The sequence below is a fragment of the Colobus angolensis genome, unplaced genomic scaffold, assembly GCF_000951035.1.
Source record: "Colobus angolensis palliatus isolate OR3802 unplaced genomic scaffold, Cang.pa_1.0 Scaffold399, whole genome shotgun sequence".
NCBI lineage: Eukaryota > Metazoa > Chordata > Mammalia > Primates > Cercopithecidae > Colobus > Colobus angolensis.
The window spans coordinates 1,070,502-1,093,646 of NW_012117365.1; the positions used below are offsets into that span (position 1 = coordinate 1,070,502).

Consider the following 23,145-nt stretch of genomic DNA (forward strand, 5'->3'; position numbering starts at 1 on the left):
CTACCTGATTGGCCTTTCCATACAGAAAGTATAGGAGAAAGAATCCAGAGGGGGCTATGTTGTGGCAGCAGAGGGGTTTCTCCAGACTATCACAGCCTCCCACCTGGTTTCAGGAACCAATGAACTCCTCTCTCATTCCTTTGACTCCTTAGCTTCCTGGTCCTAAACCAGGCCCAGTAGAAGAGAATTAAATCCCAGGGTGGCTGGGAAAAGTCATTTCCTTTTTCTTTACTGCTATGAGAGTTTGATTCAGTGGCACAGTATATTTTGCTCTCACAGAATACTTACTTTTTCTACTGTGCCCTGTTTCTGTTTCAGTTTTCCTAAATCCAAAATCCTATTTAGCCACTAAACCTAAAGACTTGACCTAGAGCCTTTCAGTCTTAACTGATGCTATTCCATAATCCCCTGCTCCTCCTCCCTAGCAGGTTGTAATAACCAGCTTCAGGAAACCCAGCTGGCATGGAAGACCCCATCAATAACCAGACTGTATTATTTTAGCAAACATTTATTGAACCCTTACTATGTGTCAGGTGGTTGTCAGACACTGGCCAGGAGAAGGGGAGAATAGAAGATGACAGCTTAGGCTCCATACCAGTGAAAAAGAAGAATGTATGTGAGAAGTGCTATAGCTAGCTGTGAGAAGTGCTATAATAGGGAAATGTGTACACAGTGGTGTGGGAACCCAGACTGGGGATTAATTGACTGTGAGGAAGATGGAGCAGACAGGCAGGCAATTATTATAGAAGACGGAACTGGCCAGGTGCAGTGGCTCACACCTGTAATCCCAGCACTTTGGGAGGCTGAGGCAGGCGGATCACCTAAGGTCAGGAGTTCAAGACCAGCCTGGCCAACATGGCAAAACCCCGTCTCTACTTAAAAAAAATACAAAACATTAGCCAGGCATGGTGGTGCATGCCTATAGTCCCAGATCCTCGGGAGGCTGAGGCAAGAGAATCACTTGAACCTGGGAGGCGGAGGTTGCAGTGAGCCGAGATCGTGCCACTGCACTCCAGCCTGGGTGACAGAGCAAGACTCCATCTCAAAAAAAAAGAAAAAAAAGAAGACTGGGAAGAGCCTGGGAAATTAAGCCTTATGTCCCTTCTGAGGCCCAGGCTACTCCCTGGTCTTTTCTTTGTTTCTGTGTAGTGGTCTGTAGGAACCTAGCCTAACTGCTTCTCTTTAGCTGCTCTCACCTATACCCCCTCTAGGGTTCTTCTTCTGCCTCAAAATTGGTTCTTGAGAATGACCTATCTCCCCAAATCCCCAAGTCCTTGCTGCCTTCAGGGACAAATACACAGGTCTTTGCTTTGTAAGGATTATGCTGATATATTTTTACAGAAAAAGATGATAGAAAGTAAACTAACACCAAGCATGAAACAGTTCCAAATGTTGCCAAAATTCTAGTGCCCTTATATAGATCGGAAATTGTGTACCCATACCATTGCTGGCTATGGCTATATTCTACTGTTCTGCCCAGCTTCTCTGTTCTTAGGCAGTTCTTGTGAAAATAGCACCCTAAATGAGCCGATTTCCTGGGGGAGGTCCAGCCAAGTGATGGAGCAGACAGAATTATGTTCACAGTTGTTTTCACAGGTTGAAAAAAATCATTCCAGAGCCCAGGGTGCAACAGACCTGGCCTGGCCACTCCCATATTTGCAAGCCCTTTACAGTTGGAGACAAAAATCAAAGACCTCGAGGGAGGGAGTTAAAGGGAGGGAGGGAGGAAATGTGGGGCACTGGTTCCCTTTGTGTAACCAGGTAAGCCTGAGACAAGCAGTGGGCTGTACTCCTCCTGCCCAGTGCTGTACTCCACTGCCAGGCTGACATGCTTGGCCCTGTTTACTCACTCCACAGCCGTGTTTGACCGGGAACAGCATACCCTCAACCTCCCAGCAGTCAACAGCATCACCTACGTCCTCCGCTTCCTGGAGAAACTCTGCCACAACCTTCGTAGTGACAATCTGTTTGGCAACCAGCCCTTTACACAGACTCACTTGTCACTCACTGCCACAGAGTACAGCCACAGCCACGACAGGTACCTACCAGGTAGGAGCTGGGATGGGGCCTGGGCTGAGAGTGGGGGACAGGGCTAGCAGCAGCACCTGCAGGGGCCCAGGCCTTCAGAACTACTGGCCTGGCACCTACTATCCAGAGGTCTGCTTTTCTGTCCCTTACCTTTGCCATATCTGAGACTTTTCAGCCTCCTCTCATCTACTTTTTCTTCAGGATCTTGTTTTCTGTCTCTAGTATTACTCCTATTTCCTCTAGATCCTTATCCCTAGATAAAAGGTGGTTCGCAATTCCCCTTCTGAGTTTCAGACTGCACATGGAGCCACCGAGAAGTCACAGAATGTCTCCCAGTGTGAACCTGGCAGCAAAGGCCTAACACAGATCTCCCTTGCCAGCAGGAAGGTTTAGTCTCAGGCTACAGATTGAGAAATGTGCTCCTTGGTGATTGGCCATCTATTCTTTCCTTTGGCACATGGCCCTAACTTCCAGCACTGCCAGTCTAGCAAGTCAATTCAAGTTCCTGCTATTTCTAACTCGGCTGGAAAATAACTTTCTTAGTTAACATACCAGACCCACAATGGGAAAGCAGATGCCACGTGGCCAGATCAGTGACTAAGTACTTCCGAGAGAGATTAAAGATTCAATGGAACTCTCATCTCTCATCTGGAACCCAGGACACAGAACAAGGGAGGGAAGAAAAGCTCAGCCTTAAACATAGCAAGGTAGGTCATTACTGAGAGGGAGGAAAGGCCCTTAAAAAAGCCCTGCAGATTGTGTCCTGAGCAGAGAAATAGAGAGGGGTGCTGTCAGTGTGGGCGCTGTGCTGTCTGTTGATGGGAGGGCACAATTCTGAAAGGTGTCTTTTCCGACCTTCCTCTACACAAACAAGTCTTGTTTCCACACTGCCTTCCCTGGTGTCTTTTCATCACAGTCTTAACAGAATCACCTCCGATAAAAGCACTGCTTCTAGAGAATGTGCCCAGGGAAGTGACTGTTCCCCCATTCCCCTTCCCCCTTTTCCTCATAGATTCTTCTGTACCCAAATCCATATTGCTTATGTGACTTGCAAGCAGGTCAAAAAGATACCTGAATTTTAAATACTCTTTGTGGGGGCCAGACCATCTGATCCGTGCAGCCATTTCTGTGATCCCCTGGCTGATCCTTTTCTGTGGAGGGAACTTCTCCTCACCTAACCCATGCTAGATTGCTTTCTTTCAGTACCAGAGTCTCTGAGAACAGAAAAAGGCATTTTGACTTGCAGTTAGAATGCTGCACTGGGAGTCTGGACTGGGCATGGTAGAGCTGGTACAGACAAAGGCAAGTTGTTAAATACCTCCAGTTAGGCATTCAGGAACTCTGATCTACATTTCAGATGTGAAAATTAGGCCTACCTGGGATTCTGAAAGAAGGGATGCATGAATGGGGGTAGCATATCCATTAGTGTAGCTGCTAGTTTAAAAAGAGATTTCTCCAAGAAATAGGAACTCCGAATTCTTAAATGGAATGCCATCATTAAGAAGTGAGAGAAATATACTGGTAGCAGCATTCAGAGACTGGTAGGGATGTACCTCATGGGCCTGCAGTCCCAAAAGTGGTTTGGGACTGGGGCATGACCTTTCCTGGGAATTCTGCCCCAATTTACATCTCTCTGATTCAGCCACTAGATAAGAGGAAGCAAACTTTAGCCAGACTCTTCTTGCCTCACCAGCTAAGAGAAACAAAGACCAAGGTATCACATTCTACCATTGGCTGCTACCTCTCCCTTCCCCATTTTCAGACAGATTGAGCCCACTTTTTGTGTCCTCCTCTGCTCTTAAGCTGTTTCTCATCATGGGTGCTCCGCAACTTGTCTGCTCTCCCTCTAGTTGCTATTTGCTTCCCTGAAATTAGCCTTTAACTATGCCCAGACAAGCCAGAGCCTTGCCTAAACTTCTAATTCCTCTGTGCTTCTTAGTGTATCCTTTCTGCCTGCCTGCCTGCCTGCCTACCTTCCTGCCTGCTTGCCTGCCTTACTGACCCTTTGCCCCACCTCTGATCTTATCATTTCCTGTGTTTTTCTGATTAGCTACCCAAACCTCTGCCAAAGAGCTCAATCTGTACAAGAGCTGTCTTTTGCTTTGCCCTTTGGATCTGGTATTTATGACTCCTGCCCTTCTGCCTGGCTACACGCTTCTACTAGACATCCATAGGTACCACCTCTGTTATCTGGGTGCTTACTGGCCCTCTCCCTTTCCTGTAGCCTTGCCTCCAAACTACCCTACCACTTACAGTCCTGGCCCAACTGACCATGCACTTCTGATATAGCAGGTAGTCACCCAAAGCTCAGGGAGATTTCATATCCCATTAAGCTTTCCTACCTAAGTTGAGACTATTACTTTTCTTCTCCAATATTTTATTTTAAAAATTTCAAACCTACAGAAAAATTACAAAAATAGAACAACAAGCAACCATAAATTCTTTGCCTACCTTTACCACTTAACTTTTTGCAGTATTTACTGTTTCTCCTAACTATATATACACATATAAATATACATACTTGTTGAATACCTGTATATTTAAAATATGTATTTCATTTACTGAACCATTTGAGAATTAACTGCAGATGAGAGATTTTATCCTTAAATACTTTTGTGTTTATCTCCTAAGAATAAGGAACATAATAGTATTATTATGATTGAGAAATTTAACATAAATAAAAACTAATGAGGCCAGGCACGGTGGCTCACGCCTGTAATCCCAGCACTTTGGGAGGCCAAGGCGGGCATATCATGAGGTCAGGAGATCAAGACTATCCTGGCTAACATGGTGAAACCCCATCTCTACTAAAAATACAAAAACTTAGCCAGGCGTGGTGGCGGGCGCCTGTAGTCCCAGCTACTCGGGAAGCTGAAGCAGGAGAATCGCTTGAACCCAGGAGGCGGAGGTTGCAGTGAGCCAAGAGTGTGCCACTGCACTCCAGCCTGGGCAACAAAGTGAGACTCCATCTCCAAAATAATAATAATAAATAAATAAATAAAATACTACTAGCTATTATGTAGTTATATATGTAGTTTATATATGTTAGGATTTCCCCCGTTATATAGTTATATATGTTAGAATTTCCCCCAGTTGTCACACTAATGTCCTTTATAGCTGTTTTTTCCTAATCCAGGATTCAATAAAGGATCATCCACTGCATTTAATTCTCCTGTCTCTTTAGTTTCCTTTATCTAGAACAGTTATCCAGCGCTTTTTTTTTCTATCTTTCATGACATGACATTGGCATTTTGAATAATCCAGGCCAGTTGTTTTACTTTAGGTCATCAAATATTTACAAATACTTACTCTGTGCCCAATTCTATACTAGACTCTAGGGAGACAGAGGTGAGACAGACTCCATCCCTGCACTCAAAGAGCTGAGACAGGGAGAGATATGTGAACATGTATGTGGTCAAAGCAGAGCACCGAGGTACTCTGGCCCAGCAAAGCATGATGAGCAAGGAGTATAGTGAAAGAAGTCAAGGGAGGATTCCTGGGGGAGGCGATGTCAGCAGAGTCTCTTCTTCAGACTATACATGTGGCTGGATCAAGTAAGAGGCTGGTGAAGACTAAGTAAAAGAAGCCCAGCTGGGCACAGTGGTTAACACCTGTAATCCCAGCACTTTAGGAGGCCAAGGCAGGTGGATCACCTGAGGTCGGGAGTTCGAGACCAACCTGGCTAACATGGTGAAACCCTGTCTCTACTAATAATACAAAAATTAGCTGGGCGTGGTGGTGCATGCCTGTAATCCCAGCTACTCGGGAGGCTGAGGCAGGAGAATCGCTTGAACCTGGGAGGCAGACGTTGCAGTGAGCTGAGATTGCGCCATTGCACTCCAGCCTGGGTGACAGAGTGAAACTCTGTCTCAAAAAAAAATTTTTTTAAATATGTATTTTTTTATCACCCTAAAAAATACTGAGAATGGTGAAAAAGATATTGTCCCTACCTTCAGTATTAGGGACAATATGAACATGTATGTGGTCAAAACAGAGCACAGAGGTACTCTGGCCCAGCAAGGCATGATGAGCCAGGAGTACGGTGAAAGAAGAGGTCAAGGGAAGATTCCTGGGGGAGGTGAGGTCAGAGCAGAACTATGCGTGTGACTAGATCAAATAAGTGGCTAGTGAAGACTAAATAAAAGAGGCCCGGCCAGGTGCAGTGGCTCAGTATGAGGCAGAAGATTGTATTGATTTCACTGGTCCCAGTGACTATTAAGTTTAGCTGTAACTGAAAACTACCCAGCATTAAACTCTGAGTCTGCTGTTTTAGGATTCTCAGGTTCCTGTCTGTTAGAGGAAGTGGTTCATTGCCCATGACAATGGTACCTTGTGCCTTTCTTTCCAGTTGTCAACCCGGTCTTCTGAGTTAGTTATAAACTGCCAGAATCCCAAGATTCACAGTGGTTAAAGCCAAATAAAAACTGAAATATCAGGATGCACCCTGATCCCCACATAGGTTTCCAACCTAGAATTGTCAGAGTTTTAAGATGATGCAAATGCTCATAATTCATTGAAGCACACTGGCACATGTCCACTTTTCAGGTGGACCTTCTTGGGACCAGAGCTTAAACTTCAAGGTGTCAGGAAGACCTCCAAGGCTCTCCTCATCCAAAAGAGATGCACCCAATACTGTCTGTCTTAATATCCTGTTTCTTTCCTTTGTTATAATTGCAATAGTTGCTAATATTTTTAGCTACCTGTATTTTGTCATCTGCCCCACTATAGTAAATATTCCATGAGTATAGGGACAATATCTTTTTCACCGTTCTCAGTATCCATCATCCTAACTGTCACATGGTAAGTATTTAATAGTATTTGTTGAAAGAGTAGTAAAGGATGTGGGAAGTAGTTCAGAGAGGGATTTTTTTTGTTGTTTAACACTGAGAGTTTAAGCATGCACAAGGACTGTGCTATGTCTTTGGGTCCTGCGTTGGTGTAAGAATTTTCTTAGATCAGCAGCTCTAGTTCCTTGGTCACTCAGTTCACACCCATAAAGGGGAAAGCTTGGTTATGAGCATGGAATCTTTGCATCTTGGAAGTGGAAAGTACTCTAGAGATGATCTAGTATCTAGCCTAACACATGAGGGTGGTCGTCTGACCTCTGCTTAAATATTCCTGATAATAGGTTTTCTCTATCTTTGGCAATTGATTTTATTGTTGGGCAGTTCTGATTGCTAAAAGGCCCTCCTTTTGTTTTTGTTTTTGTTTTTGTTTGTTTGAGCTGGACTTTCACTCTCGTTGCCCAGGCTGGAGTGCAATGGCGCGATCTCATTTCACCACAACCTCCACCTCCCAGGTTCAAGCAATTCTCCTCCCTCAGCCTCCTGAGTAGCTGGGATTACAGGCATGTGCCACCACGCCTGGCTAATTTTGTATTTTCAGTAGAGACAGGGTTTCTCCATGTTGGTCAGGCTGATCTCGAACTCCCGACCTCAGGTGATCCACCCGTCTCGGCCTCCCAAAGTGCTGGGATTACAGGCATGAGCCACCCTGCCCAGCCAAAATGCCCTCCTTTTTAAGCTGAAATCTGCCTTCTTACAACTCCTGCCCCCATTCCACTGTCTGTATTCCAAAAGAGCAAATCTACCTCCAATTCCTCTTCTTTTCCCATGACTGCCCACAGTGTTTCTCTCCCTTGACTTTTCTCCAGACGATGCCTTCCCAAGGCCTTTCCCCTTTGGATGATCTTGAGGTTCCTCACCACCACTCTGATCGTCCTCCACCGGGAACTCTAATTGTTAAGGTCAGCTTTGCAATGTGATACTCTGAGAAGAGCTGCTTCTCACTGAAAATACATGCATAAGGGCTAGGTCCTTATCCATCTGTTCACCTCTGCATGTACCATAACTAGTATAGTGGCTGTCACACACACAAAGGGTGCTCAACAAATGTTTGTTTGATCCCAGTTGCTCCCATATCTCCAGCATATCAATAGTAAATTTTACACTGACCCTAGGAAGTTTAAGCATTTTTCATCTCCATTTTATAGATGGGCAAAGGAATCCTATAAAAAGGCAGGGATCATTGACTAATCAAGTCTTCTAGCCCCAGTCTTTGACACCTGGGCCAGTGGTTTCAAAGTCTATTTTGTTTTGCCAGTAGAACTTTTTTTTTTTTTTAAATAAAAAAGGTTTTTGGCAAAGGTAAAATTGTGTATGAAATTTGTACACACTCCAGTGCATAAAAATTAAAACCAGAGAAGCTGGGATGAGGCCCATAGCTCTACTTACTTGGCCTCCCTGTGGAGGGCTCACAGGGCTCTGTAGAACACAGTTTGAAGGTATTGCAGTCTTCAGGCCAGCTGCGGTTCCTCACACCTATAATCCCAACACTTTGGGAGACCAAGGTGGGCAGATCACTTGAAGCCAGGAGTTCAAGACCAGCCTGGCCAACATGGCGAAATCCTGTCTCTGCTAAAAATACAAAAAAAAAAAAAAAAAATCAGTGGGGCGTGATGGCACGCACCTGTAGTCCCAACTACCTGGGAGACTGAGGCATAAGAATTGCTTGAACGCAGGAGGTGGAGGTTGCAGTGGAGTGCAGTGAGATTGTGCCACTGCATTCCAGTCTGGGTGACAGAGTGAGACTCTGTCTCAAAAAAAAAAAAAAAAGTATTTGCAATCTTCTATCCTGGCACTGTCCTACCAAAGAGAGCCTCGTTTGATCAGCCTTGTGAGGATTAGGACCTCCCAGAGCTTTGGAGCATGATGCTTTCAGTATATCTCATTAGGATAAGATTTCATGACTTGCCATCAGTCCAGATTTTCAGACCCTTCAACTCAGAATCTGCGTCTCAGTGTTCTTAGCATTGCTGAAAGGAAGAGACACTGAATGGTTTGCATCAGCACCTGGTAAGCCCCTGGCTTTGTCATCATAATTATTCTTCACATCTGTTAGCTCATGTGAGGCAGACAATACTGTCCCCAGTCTTAGCTGAATAAAATGAGAACTAGAAGGGTGAGGTTACCCTGCTGATAAATGCAGAAATTGAATGAAATATTTTTCTTGAACTATCACAGACAGCTTAGATTTGCCACTTCAACTCCGAATGAAATACAAAATAATTTTTCACATTCATAAAGTTCATCCCTTTCCATTTTCTCATTTGATGTTCTCAGCATGACAGGGGATGATTTTTCCCCATTTTACACATGAAGAAGCTGGTGCTTAGAGAAGACAAGCTACTTGTCTAGAATCACATACCTAGTGAAAGGCAGGAGCCCAGGTGTACAACCCAGGTCTCCTATATCCTGGATTGGATTCCCATTCATGTCTCAAAATGGGACCCTGCTAGTCATTTTTCCTGGAAAATAGGAATCAGAACCCTCATCTGCAGAAAGGAGGTGGGATATGGCTTAGGTATTATGGACCCTCAAAGACTTATCTTTTCAGAACCACTTCTAGGAAAGGGTTTCAACAGTTAGCCTCTTTGATATAAAGGCAAATAGCTGTCTAATCCTAGATTTTACTTTGAGCTATATTATAGTTGCCAAGCAATTTTAGGTAAGTATTAGAAAGCAGTCCTTAAATCCTACACCATCTTAACATTGAGGACTTACTGTGTGCCAGACAATATGCTCAAAGTTAGTGTTCGTCAGAGGCTCCGAACAAATCCCAAGCATTACCTAAACACTTGATGTCTTTGAAAAATGATAAAGGACAGTGTTATGCTCCAGTACTCAAGACATCCTCCACAAGCAGAGAATACTGTGGCCTGGGCTGAGGAACTGATCTGGTTTGGGTAGAACCCAATCATGAGGAGTCTGCTTCAGGTTCTTTGTACAGTGATAGGGTGTTGCCACCCGGTATTGGGCCATGGGACTGGGTATAGAAACATCAGGGTAAGATTCCCTTTATAAGGAAAGACTTTCATAGCCATTCTTTTCTGATATTCATAAGCTCCTTGGAAGAAAGGGACTTCCCATGTTGTAGATGAGGAGACTAACATTCTCCGAGAAGCACTCTGCTGAATGGCAGAGCCAGATTATACCCCTGATTCTGATCTCCATGCCCAAGCTCACGGCTCCTCAACCCCAGATTCCTTGAAGTGTTTCTGTAGAATAGGGCAGATACAAAATGAGAGATGAAACATAGGAGCAGATTCTTTGCAAACAAGCCTTTAAGCAAGCATTTCTGACATATCCTGCTGGTTGAGCAGAGGGTCACCTTTTAAAGTACCCTCATCTAAGCAAATGTATCCCAGCTCTAGCATGTTGTGTCTAAGGCAGTCTCTTCCATCCTAGAATAGCTCCATTTGTTTAAGATGTTCCTTATCCAGAAAAAGCATAGGGCATCTAGACCAGAAAAAGCCTCAAAGACCATCTAGTCTAAGAGAAAGAATTTCTAAAGAGACTGAAGTCCAGAGAGTGACACTGAGCTTGACTAAGGTCACCTCATGAGAGCCACAACCATGACTGGTACGCAGGCCTCCTGAGTCCCTGCCTAGGGCTTTCTCTTTTGCTGTTGCTTGCTCTGCTCAAACAGGTACCTGGGAGCCAGCACTCTGGCAGTCCTTCTAAGCTCTAACTCTGGTTTTACTGTTTTTCAGGTGAAACCTTTGTCCTGGGGAATAGTCTGGCCCGGTCCTTGGAACCACACTCAGACTCAATGGACTCTGCCTCGAATCCCACCAACTTTGTCAGCACCTCCCAAAGGCACCGGCCCTTGCTTCCATCCTGTGGCCTCCCACCAAGCACTGCCTCAGCTGTGCGCAGACTATGCTCCAGGGGTAAGCTTACCAGAGTCCTGGCCCTCCTTCCCTCCCTCACTCTTTCCTTCACTTCCTTCCTGAGCTCTGGGAGGCCAGAGAGGACCTAGTTCTGTTGCCCTCTGCCTGGTGGTGGGTCTAGGGGCTGGACTTACTCTTGTGCCTGACCTTGCACCTGGGAGGTAATTGGAGCTCCAGGATTGGCTTGAGTATAACAGAAACTAAGAGCCAAAGACCTAGACCCAAAAGGAACAGGGAAGGATTCATTCATTCATTCATCCATTAACTATTTATTTGAACTCCATCTGTGTTTGGCATGGGAAAGCAAAAATCAGGCACTTTTTATCTTCAAGGTATTATGGGGAGACAGACACTATAAAACAATGTCGAGTGCAGTGACAGAGATATGCTTTGGGTAATATGAAAATTACAAGGAGGAATACCTAACCCAAGCTTGGTGGTCAAGGGACACTTTCTTGAGGAAGTGATGCTTTGCCTGAGACTGTATAAATGGCCATATCAGGGCTGGTAGAGGAGGGAGAGCTTTCCAGGAAGAGGGGCAACATGAATAAGGGCAAAAGAATAAGAAATAGCACCGATTATACTAGGAACTGCATGCAATTTGGAATTGCTCAACCATAAAGTATAATGCTGAGACTCAAAGAGAAAAACCTGGAAAGGTCAAGACATATATCATAGAAGACCTTAAATGGGCTTTTAATTAGAGGCAAGACAGGTTTGTGTTTTGAATAGATTATTGACTACTATGTTGAGCATGGATTTGAGGAGGGACAAGACTAGAGAAACCTAAACAAGTTAGGAGGTTACTCGAGTGAGCCAGATCTGAAGTGACAAAGGCCTGGTTTAGGGCAGGGACAGAAGGTTTAGAGAAGACAGAGTGGATTTGAAAACTGTTCACAAGGTAAATTTAATCAGATTTGAGGATTTCATCAGATGTGAGGAAGAAGGGAGTGAGGACTGTCTCCCAGGTTTCTAGATGTGGTGGCCGGATAGCTGGTGGTACCATCCACTGAGGGAGGGAACCCACCATAGAAGAGAAGGAAGGTCGGGAGCCCATGGTCATGTAGATGACATCTAACAGGCAGTGACCATGCAGATCCAATCCTCAAGGAAGAGTTCTGTGCTGAAGTTAAATATTTAGGAGTCACCAGTGTATAAACAGCAGTTGAAATTTTAGGGTGAATGATACTCACTTCTCAGAAATATGCAGTGAATGAAAATAACAGTTAACCAAAGATGAAGTCCTGGGAACCAACAAAGCTTAGGAGGTGAGAACAGGAAGGCAAGCCCACCAAGGAGAAAAAGGAATATTCAATGTGAAGGAAAATTTAGAAAATTCAGAGTGAGAAGAATCTGATATTGTGGTGGCCAGGACTACAGAGCGTATTTGAAGGAAAGCACAGCATAACAAAGTTCTGGCAAAACAAGGGACTGAGAAACATCTATTGGATTCCACCATTGTGGGTAATTGGTGGATCTTAGTGAAAGCAGCCTTGGTGCTGTGGTGGAGGGGTGAAGGCAGATTGCACTGGGGACTTTGATGAGAAAAAAAGGCTGGTGATGGGTAGGACTCTTAAGTCAAAGAAGATCTTTCAGAATGGGAGCCCTTCAAGCACATATGTCAGCAGACAGCTTGCACCTTCCAAAAAGCAACAGTTAAGAATATAGGAAAGAGGAGAAAGTAAGGCCTCAGGAGTGGTGGGATCAAGGGCATAGGCAGAGAGGCATCAGTCTTAAGCCAAAAGGAGGCATACTTTCTCTGAGAGAGGAGGGAAGATTGAGTGTGTCCATTAGTGAATAGAGAAAGGCCTGGTCAGGGAACGGGTTAGGAGGGCTGATAGACTGGACTAGTCTTAAAGAAGATGGGGAAAAATGGACCAAAGAAAAGGGGATGATTTGCAGGAAACCTCATGGCCCAACTATGCTTGGAGACTAGTTGGCCAGTTTGCAAAAGCTATGGTTTTCTTCTGTGGTTCTTAGCAACCTAGTAGATATGGGATAAGAAAAGACAGCTTGAGAATTAAGGGGTTTTTTTGCTGAGCTAGTAGAGCAAGAGCTGGGAGGAAGGGGGAGAGTATGTAAAGAAATCAGGAATCAGAGAGAGCAGTTTAAATCATCGACCACTAGATCTGGGAAGGCAGTCAAGGTGGGAAGGATACAAGGCTAAATTAGGATAGGGAAAATGGAAAGTTTGACATGCCAAAGAACTTTGTGATATAATGGTTATAGTGGACATAAGTCCCAAGAGAGCTGGAAAGATGGAAGGTTGGCGTCAGAGAATAGGATGCTTAAAATTCTGAAGTGGATTTGTTCCAAGGGATTGCAAGGACCAGACAGTGGTGATGGCAGTAGGTATTTGGAGTAGAGTGGAGGTGAGAGTCACTGGAGGCATGGTAGCTGAATGGATTGCCTCCAAGGATTAGAGCAGGAGTTGGGGTGGAACAGTGGGTAGTGAGCTAAGTAACAAAAAGTCTTCATTTACCAAGGGGTAGAAATCCAGATATCTATGAGTAACAGTGAGAAGGAAGAGCCAATGGTTGGGTACATGTTTGGCCTCCGAAGAACATGAGCTTTCATAGGAGGATGGTCTAGAAGCAGCAGTAGGGAGCCAGGAGAATGTAACTTCCACACCCTGTTTCCAGCCTCCTCTAGCCCAGGGAGACATGAGTGGGGTGTGAAAGTATAGGAAGACTCCATTAGCAAAGCCTGCAATGAAAAAAAAGTCACCTCAGCGGAGAGAGAGCTTTCAGGAAGGCTGAGTCATGGGAAGAAGCCTGTGATGCCCCTCCCCCTCCCCTAACCCCAACAGGGAAATGGAATCTAAAGGGGTCTCAAGTAGAGGCAGAGCTGAGGGCTGATTCTAGCCTCGGCTCCCTTGCCTTGAGACTTGGGTCAGTCATCTCACCTCTCAGGTCTTCCTCACATGCAGAATGTTCCTCATGTGCATACTGGAGATGGTGACACCAACCTGGTCTTTCCACAGGAGCGTTAAAGGGATCAAATGAAAGAAGGGATATGGAATCATTTTGGAAACTAAATCGTTCCCCAGGTATGAGGGGAGTTACTGTTATTTTTATCTTCCCCAAGGCCCTGTTTCTGAGAAGAGTACTTTGTGATAGGCTGCCCTCCTGGCACTGGCCTCAGATGGTACTGTCGTTCCCTAGGCATCTCCTCTCTTCCTTGGAAACACACCATGAGTCTGTCTGCCAGGTCACTGTATAAATCTCTTTGCAGCCTGATGGTCTTCATTAGGCTATGAGAAGATTCATTCGGCTGGCCCTAGAATTGTCTTAAAGAATTTGGATGTCGAGTCTGTTTCCTCTCTTACTGCATTAACCAGGATGATTAGGCATGAGCTTGTTAGTTGGCCTCTTGTGTATGTGCCTCACCTTCCTTAGTCATGCTCAGACTGAGACAACAAGCCCTCCTGGAAGAGTAAGTGCCAGCTGTACACGTTGAGGGGCGATGGGGAGAGCTTTGCCGTAGGCTGTCTGCAGAGAGAATAGGAAAAGACAGGGCAAGTCACTTCCTCTCTCTTTTCACTGAATGCCCTCCCCTCTGAACTAAAGATGGTGATGACACCTCCTTCAAGGGCTATTTTAAAGGTCAAATGAGTTGACAATGGTGGGGGTTCTTTATAATTTGTAGAATATTGTTCATATATCAGGTCACTTTTTACCACTGCCACCCTGGTAGTTCATGCCACAGTGGTCTCTTGCCTGGATTGTCATAATGGCCCTTTTTTTTTTTTTTTTTTTAAATAGTGTCTCTCACTCTGTCACCCAGGCTGGAGTGTACAGTGGCTCAATCATGGCTCATTGCAGCCTCAACCTCCTGGGCTCAAGCAATCTTCCTCTCAAGCTACCTTCCAAGTAGCTGGGACTACAGGCATGCACCACCACACCCAGCTAAGTTTTTGCAGAGACAGAGTTTTGCCATGTTGCCCAGGCTGGTCTCAAACTCCTGGGTTCAAGCAGTCTGCCCGCCTCAGCCTCCCAGAGTGCTGGGATTACAGGCATGAGCCACTGTGCCTGGCTTAATAGCCTCCTTCTTCTTCTTCTTTTTTTTTTTTTGGAGACAGAGTCTCACTGTGTCGCCCAGGCTGGAGTGCAGTGACACAATCTTGGCTCACTGCAACCTCCACCTTCTGGGTTCAAGCGATTCTCCTGCCTCAGCCTCCCAAGTAGCTGGGATTACAGGCACCCGCCACTACGCCCTGCTAATTTTTTGTATTTTTAGTAGAGATGGGGTTTCACCATGTTGGCCAGGCTGGCCTCAAACTCCTGACCTCATGATTTGCCCACCTCGGCCTCCCAAAGTGCTGGGATTACAGAAGTTAGCCACCATGCCTGGCCGATAGCCTCCTTCTTAACTGGTCTGTTCATGTCCCCCTGAAGTCTGTTACCAACATAGATAATGAGAGTGATCCTCCTCATTGCAAGTTGGTTCACGTAACTCCTGTGCTCAAAACCTACCTGTTTCACTCAGAAAAGCCAGTGGTTTTCCATGGTATACAGGGTCCTCTGTTATCTTCACTGCCACTTCTCTCCTCTTCCTCAACACACACATCCATGTCTCTCAGTGTTATTTTATACCACTTTCTCCCTCATTCGCTTTCTTCTGACACATTGGCCTTCCTGCTAAATCCTACATGTGCTATTTGCTCTTCTGCCTCAAGGTCTGCTCAAATTTCATCATTTCGGAGATGTCTCTCCTAATCACCATATAAATTAGCAACTTCCTACCACCTGCCCTCATGGAGTTTATATTCTAGAGGGAGTAGGCTGACAGACAAGCATATAAATATATAATAGTATTAAATATGTGGGTCATCTTAGTCCATTTGGGCTGCTGTCACAAAGTACCATGAACTGGGTGGCTTATAAACAACAATGTGTTTCTCACAGTCCTAGAGACTGGGAAGTCTAAGATCAAGGCACCAGCAGATTTGGTGTCTGATGAGGACCCACTTCCTGGTTCACAGACAGCCATCTTCTCACTATAACCTTGTACAGCCGAAGGGGCAAGGGAGCTTTCTGCAGCCTGTTTGATAAGAGTACTAAACTCATTCATGAGGGCTCTGTCCAGAGGTCCCACCTCCTAATATATATCACCATGTGGGTGGGGAGGGGTAGGATTTCAACATAGGAATGTTGAGGGGATACATATTCAGTCAATAGCGTGTGTGTATTTATATATACTATCATATATGTGTGTATACTGTCATGTATGTATGTATAGATGATACCTAGCTTCTGATTAGAGGAATTAGCTAAGATGGTCCAAGAAGGACACATTCTTGCATATACACTCTCTCCCCATATCTTCTCTCTGTTCTCCAGAATCTCTGCACTTGGTTTCTCTCTCAGCATCACAGTAGACTTTTAAGATGGGGAGAAGTGAATGGCTCACAGAGGCCCCTCCAGCTTTCCATCTATTAACACCTCCAAAAAGCCACTGGGATTTCTGTAACTTTAAGCAGCCCCTGCTGGCTCTAGCATACCTGTCCCCTGGTCTAGTCAGTGCCCAACTATAAGCTTGAAAAGACAATATGCTAGAATCTCTGCTCTAAAAGGGGCTGGGCTGGGCTGGGCTGGGCTGGGCTGGGCTGGGCCGGGCCAGGCCAGACAAAATGTACTTTGACTTTTTAGACCTGGGACCCAGAATGAAGACAAATGGGAAGAGATTCTCGGCCTTTGCAGGAGAGAGTTAAATATTAGGCCCTTCTACTTTAACAGGTGTGTGTGGTGGGGGTTTGTTTATTTGTTTGTTTTTGAGATAGGGTCTTACTGTCACCCAGGCTGGAGTACAGTGGCATGATCATAGCTCACTGTTAACCTTGAACTCCTGGATTAAAGCCATCCTCACACCTCAGCTTCCTGAGTAGCTGGGACTATACTAGACCACCATACCCGGCTGATTTTTTTACTTGTTTTGTAGAGACAGGGTCTTGCAATGTTGCCCAGGCTGGTCTCAAACTCCTGGCCTCAAGCAATCTTCCTTGGCTGCCCAAAGTGCTGGGATTCCAGCGTGAGCCACTGTGCCCAGTGTCCAGGTGTGTGGTTAGCTCTGCCACTTGAGGTTGAGGAGAACAGGTAGTTTGCAACAAGGCACCTCTGGATGCTGCAGATATAGACATGAGCAAGGCAGGGACCCTGCCTCAAAAGAGACATAGTCTGGTTGGAGAGAAAGAAAAATATACAAGTAACTAGTATCTGTGATCATTCATTTATCTAACAGATGTGTTTGAACATCTACTGTGGCAGACGAGGCACTCTTATGTGTCAGCAGCATAGCAGGGAATGAGAGAGAGCTTACATTGTATAGGGAGGAGACAGATAAGAAACATAAAATAAATTAGTCCATGAAATTATTTTACATAATGATATGTACTGTGGTGGAAAAAAAAAAACTAGGGTAATTGGATTGTAAAGAACTGTGTGCGGAATTGAGCATTTTTACAAGGAGATCAGGGAAGGCCTCTCTGTGGAATCAATATTTGAGGTAAGACCCAAATGTTGAGAAGTCAGGCATGAAAAGATTTGGGAAAAGAGCATTCCAGACAGAGCAAATTGCACGTCAAAGGATAAATGCTTGGCTTATTCAAGAAGCAGAAAGAAGGCTAGTGTGTTTGAAGCACGGTGAATAAGGGGTAAGTTGCGGGCAGGGGTTGCAGAGTGAAATGAGGCCGAAGGTAGGAAGGCTCAGCTGATGGAGTGCCTCATAGACACTGGAAAGCACAGGAGGGAGTTCAGATTTCATTTCATGTGCAAAGGGAGGCCACTGCATTGAGTTTTTAGAAGGGGTTGACATGGTTCAATTACTGCTCTTTTTGTTTTTGTTTCTTTTGAGACAGGGTCTCGCTCTGTCGCCTAGGCTGGACTGCAATGGCGCGATCACAGCTCACTGCAGCCTGGAACTCCTGGGATCAAACCATCCTCCTGCCTCAGCCTTCTGAGTAGCTAGGACTATAAGCATGTGCCACCATACCAGCTAATTTTTACCATACCAGCTAATTTTTAAAAATTTTTTGTTGAGATGGGGATCTTGCTTTATTGCCCAAGCTGGTCTTGAACTCCTGGGCTCAAGCAGTCCTCCCACGTCAGCATCCCAAAGTGCTGGGGTTATGGGCGTGAGCCACGATGCCTGGCCTAATCATTGCTTTGTAAAGGCTCCTTTACCACTTCATGGAGAAGAGAGATTACTAGCGTGGTGTGATGGGGGAAGATGGGCACAGAATGATCTGTAACCAAGAATATACTAAATCCTTTGTGAGACCATTTATTTCAGTATTAGACCAGAAAAGTTTCATAGAGGAACTGATCTTTGAAGCCAAGACCTGCTTAGCTGAGTTGGAGTTTGCCCAAAGAAAATTAAAAATTGAAGGGAGAGAAGGGGACAGATTCCAAGCAGAGAGAAAAAAACATGTAAAAGATCTCTGACAGATGATGGTCAAAATACAGAGATCCCAAATCCCACAGGGGAAACAGGAGGCGTTATATCTGAGTCAAATTTGAGATGAAAGCTCCAAGCAAAACACTAAATTAACATTGAGATTCCTGGCGGCCAAAGCAAAAACTTTTCTGGCTGGGCGCAGTGGTTCATGCCTGTAATCCCAGCACTTTGGGAGGCCGAGGCGGGCAGATCACTTGAGGTCAGGAGTTCACGACCAGCCTGGCCAACATGGTGAAACCCTGTCTCTACTAATAACACAAAAATTAGTGCATGCCTGTAATCCCAGCTACTCAGGAGGCTGAGGCAGGACAATCGCTTGAACCTGGGAGGCAGAAGTTGCAGTGAGCTGAGATGGCGCCACTGCACTCCAGCCCCTGGGTGACAGAGCGAGACTCCATCTCAGAAAAATAAACCAAAAAAACTGTCTTCTGCCTTAGTGTATCAGGCTGTAATGAGGCCACCTATTCTCCAGGCCTTGGAAAAGAATCCAGGGTATTTTTTGCCCACGTGCCAAGGATTTGTCTCTAATCTTACCAGGCTACCAGTCTCTCTAGAAATGGTCTCCCAGAGCCAAGGCAAAAACAGCCCCACTCACCAGTCCCCCCAAGGCACCCAAATAGTCCCCTTACTATGTTGGTACCACTGTCTCAGGTTTGGGCTGAATCATAGCCTCAATGCAAAATTTCTTCTGGCCATTTCCAAAAATCAGATCTACCCTTAAAAAACAAAGATTTGACTTTCCCTTTGTGAGGAAACACTTTCCTCCCTTGGCTATCTCCAGTTCCTCGGCTCATGGTCTAGCACTGCTGTGAGCATCACCTAGAAGGCCACTGAGCTGTGCCAAGAAGAGTAGTGGGGATTTACAAACCAGTCCCCGCCCATTATAGTAGGTGCCCTCCTGTCCTGCAGGGTCGGACCGATACCTGGAGAGCCAGGATGCCTCTCGACTGAGTGGCCGGGACCCCTCCTCATGGACAGTTGAGGACGTGATGCAGTTTGTCCAGGAAGCTGATCCTCAGCTTGGACCCCACGCTGACCTCTTTCGCAAACACGTAGGTGCTCCTGCCTGACCTCTCAGTAGGAACATGTGTGGAGAGCCTCACCTGGTGGGGACAGTAGGAGATGTCTGGGGAGGAGGGATGCTTAGAGACAAAGGTTGAGGAGAACAGGTAGGCTTCAGCGTCACAGCAGGTGAACTGGACTCCCATGTGGCAGGCACTTCCCAGGATGGCCTATAATCAGAACCTGGGGTGGTCAGACCAACCAGGACTCTGATGGCACCTCCCCTCCACTTCTGCCCACCTCCCCACCCCCCAGGAGATCGATGGCAAGGCCCTGCTGCTGCTGCGCAGTGACATGATGATGAAGTACATGGGCCTGAAGCTGGGGCCTGCGCTCAAGCTCTCCTACCACATTGACCGGCTGAAGCAGGGCAAGTTCTGAACTGGGAGAGGCAGCCTAGACAACCAAGTGGTCAGCAGGTGGGGGCATTCTTCTAGGAATGAGGGGCATCAGCCCACCCCAGGCACCTCAGTGGGGTTCCGGGCCACCTCAGGACTCCAAGAGGCTATGTGGAGGCACCAGTCCTAGCCACAGCTGCCATGATATGTCCTTCCATGAAGGACTGAGGAGGGAGAATGGGGATCCAGGGCTGGTGCTGCTCTTCCCTCAGCTCTGCCGGGGATCTAAGGTCCCTCTATTTATTTCTTAAGCTTGGCTGGCCTCTCAACCAGGAGTTTAGGCTGAATGCCTTCCAAGTGATGGAGGAAAAGGCCAACTTTGTCCTGGTCTTGCTGTGGCACCCCACCACCCCACAGCTCCTACCTTCTCATCAGATTCCCCTGAATCCAAACTCATGGTGCAAACCTCTACCTTTTTACAAAAAGATCTTATTGTTAATTTATTGTTTCTGGCACTTGGGCAAACCCTGTAGTTAATACTCCTTCCACACTAGACACTGGGTTTCAGGAGGAGGGAGACTGCCCTGCCTTGATCCCAGAGAGGCCCTCTCCAGATAGGCGTGGCCCCTCTTCAGAGGACCCTGAAGTGGAGAGTCCCATAAAGCCTTGACCACATCACTCCATATGGGGAGAAGGATCCCTGTCACCTTCTCCTCACTTCATGGGGCCCTTCTGCAGCCCTAGGCCTCATCTGTGGGAAGGGAGTCCCTGGCCCATACTGCTCCCACCACAGCTCCTTGCCCTGGCCAGAACTGCTGTTAAAGAAGATCAGGCCGGATGATCTTAGGCCAAGAAGGCCCTAAGGGGGATGGGAGGGCAGGTTTTCCAGGCTGGAGTCGGTTCCACCCACTCTGCTGTCCATATGCTTTCTTGTAAGCAAGTCAGCAGCACAGCTGCCATCTGGACTTATTTTATGTCAATCTGTTTATAAATAAAAACCAATATAGATACCAGTGTCTTTTTAATCAGTTAACAGCCAAATCACTATGCATTCATTAGACCAGTCATTCCTCTTCTCTTGGTCTTAGTTTTCTCATATATAAAACGAGGCTGGGTGCACTGGCTCATGCCAGTAATCTCTGCACTTTGGGAGGCCAAGGTGGGAGGGTCTCTTGAACTCAGGAGTTTGAGACCAGCCTGGGCAACATGGTGAAACCCCAGCTCTACAAAAACATACAAAAATTAGCCTGCCGTGGTGGCGCATACCTGTAGTCCCAGCTGCTTGGGGAGCCGAGGTGAGGGGATGGCTTGAGCCTAGGAGATCGAGGCTGCAGTGAGCCATATCCGCACCACTGTACTCCAGCCTAGGTGACAATTTGAGACCCCATCTCAAATAAATAAAATGGTAGAGCTTGGACAAAATGATTCCTAAGTGTCCTTCTAATTCCAGCAGTCCCTAACGAACAGGTGGTCTTCCAAATGCCTACCAGAGCCCCAGCATCACATAGGCCCCTTGGAAAGTTAGTATGTGAATCCAGTTTCCACCCTCAAAGGGCTTTGCTGTGGTGCAGCTAGACAGTAAGCACAGCAGCTATGCAAAGCCACAGCAGGAAGGAGCAATCTTAGGTCAGCAACTCCTACAAGCCTCAGTGGCTGGGCATGTCTTCACCCATATAGGGTGGGGAAAGATGCAGGCCAGCCCAGCCAGGTCAGGCCTGCACTGTACCGCTTGTGCTGACCAGGGGCCAGGCACACAACTCCAGGGCCACATGTTGTGTTTATAATTGGAGTACAGGGTTTGCAGGAGGAAGAGAAGGCATAGGGGGGGCAGCAGGTCAGTGCAGTATAACCTGATAATAACAACAACCAACACTTTCATATCACTGTGTTTCACACGAGCTGCTTACATGAATTAGAACTATCTCACTTTTCACAACAAACCTATTTTATGGATAAGGAAACTTAAGTTCAGGTCACACAGGCAGGAAATGCCAAAGCCTTACATTTGACTGTAAGGCTGAGGTTCTAGCCAGCCCACCCATGTGCCAGGAAGCTTTGGGTGGGTCATTTCCTTTCTCTGGGCCCATCTGGCTATGAGATATTTGCATGAGGAGACTTGTGAAGGCCCTTCCAGCTTTCACCAGTGACAAGTTCGAATATCATAACTTACTTACAGTATCTTTTCTACTTGGCCACTGTGAGGTTCTAACCATGGTCACTGTAAAACAGTCAGGGTCAAGGCAGCCGAACAAGTTGAGGCCCTCATTTTCTACCAACTCCTTGACACTGGGATTTTCTTTTCTTTTCTTTTCTTTTTTTTCTGAGATGGAGTCTCGCTCTGTCTCCCAGGCTGGAATGCAGTGGCGCCATCTCGGCTCACTGCAAGCTCTGCCTCCCGGGTTCATGCCATTCTCCTGCCTTAGCCTCCCGAGTAGCTGGGACTACAGGCGCCCACCACCTTGCCTGGCTAATTTTTTGTATTTTTAGTAGAGACAGGGTTTCACTCTGTTAGCCAGGATGGTCTCGATCGCCTGACCTCGTGATCCGCCCGCCTCAGCCTCCCAAAGTGCTGGGATTACAGCCGTGAGCCACCACGTCCGGCCTTTTTTTTTTTTTTTTTTTTTTTAAAAGACAGTGTCACTCTGTCGCCAAGGCTAGAGTGCAGTGGCACGATCTTGGCTCCCTGCAACCTCCACCTCCCGAGTTCAAGCGATTCTCCTGCCTCAGCCTCCCAAGTAGCTGGGACTACAGGCACACACCACCACGCCCAGCTAATTTTTTGTATTTTTAGTAGAGTTTCACCATGTTGGCCAGGCTGGTCTCGAACTCCTGACCTCAAGTGATCCGCCTGCCTTGGCCTCACAAAGTGCTGGGATTACAGGCCTGAGCCACCGCACCCGGCCAACATTGGGATCTTGTAGACTGTGCTATTCATTCAGGGTATTCCCAATGAGTACCTTGCTGAACCCTAACAACAAACTTCTAGATGTGAGCCTCAAGACACAGGGACTGAAGGTGACACTGGCATATGTAGGCAGGCCAGACATGCTGCAAAGCTGGGCACCCACCCCACCTTACCCTCTTTTCGTCAAGAGTATATAACTTCCTACTGAGCACTGTTTTGAGAACTCACTGTGCTGAGTTGTTTTTGTACAGTATCCCATCGAAAACTCAGAACAGTCCTATAGTGTAACTACTGTTTACCCATCTCACAGGTGCTTCCAGAGGTTGATTCCATAGCTGTTAAGGGGTACAACACGTCCTACTGCCTGCAACTCCCTCCCATGGGCCTTTGTCTCAGATCCAGCTACCATTCAGACTCAAGATGCCTGCAGGCTACACTGGGCATGGCATTTACTTTGAAGGCTGTCAGACAGGAAATGGCCTGGCTGCAGGGCAGCAGGAAGCAGCTCTCTTCAGGGGAGGAGGGTAGTCCTCGCAGAGCCTCCAGTCATCTGAGTTACTCTCCTTGGTTGCCCAGGTGACAGCTCAGGTACAAAGGAATGAGATACATCAGGGAGAAGGGGGTTG

The 23,145-nt window shown here is 46.4% G+C and overlaps 1 protein-coding gene across 4 annotated transcripts in view; it reads left to right on the forward strand.

The window, feature by feature from the left end:
* Nucleotides 1-20,627, forward strand: part of SCMH1 (sex comb on midleg homolog 1 (Drosophila)) — a 172,886-nt gene extending 152,259 nt beyond the window's left edge. For 2 of the 4 annotated variants that reach the window (XM_011955183.1, XM_011955185.1), the window contains 4 exons: nt 1,858-2,049; nt 10,580-10,759; nt 19,124-19,266; nt 19,532-20,627. In XM_011955183.1, the coding sequence (XP_011810573.1) occupies nt 1,858-2,049; nt 10,580-10,759; nt 19,124-19,266; nt 19,532-19,657 (641 nt within the window). In that variant the 3' untranslated portion in view covers nt 19,658-20,627. Of the gene's footprint in view, nt 1-1,857; nt 2,050-10,579; nt 10,760-13,742; nt 13,809-19,123; nt 19,267-19,531 lie in introns of all 4 variants that reach the window. The other 2 variants (XM_011955182.1, XM_011955184.1) reach the window with 2 other exon arrangements.
* The last annotated feature ends 2,518 nt before the right edge of the window (nt 20,628-23,145 follow it).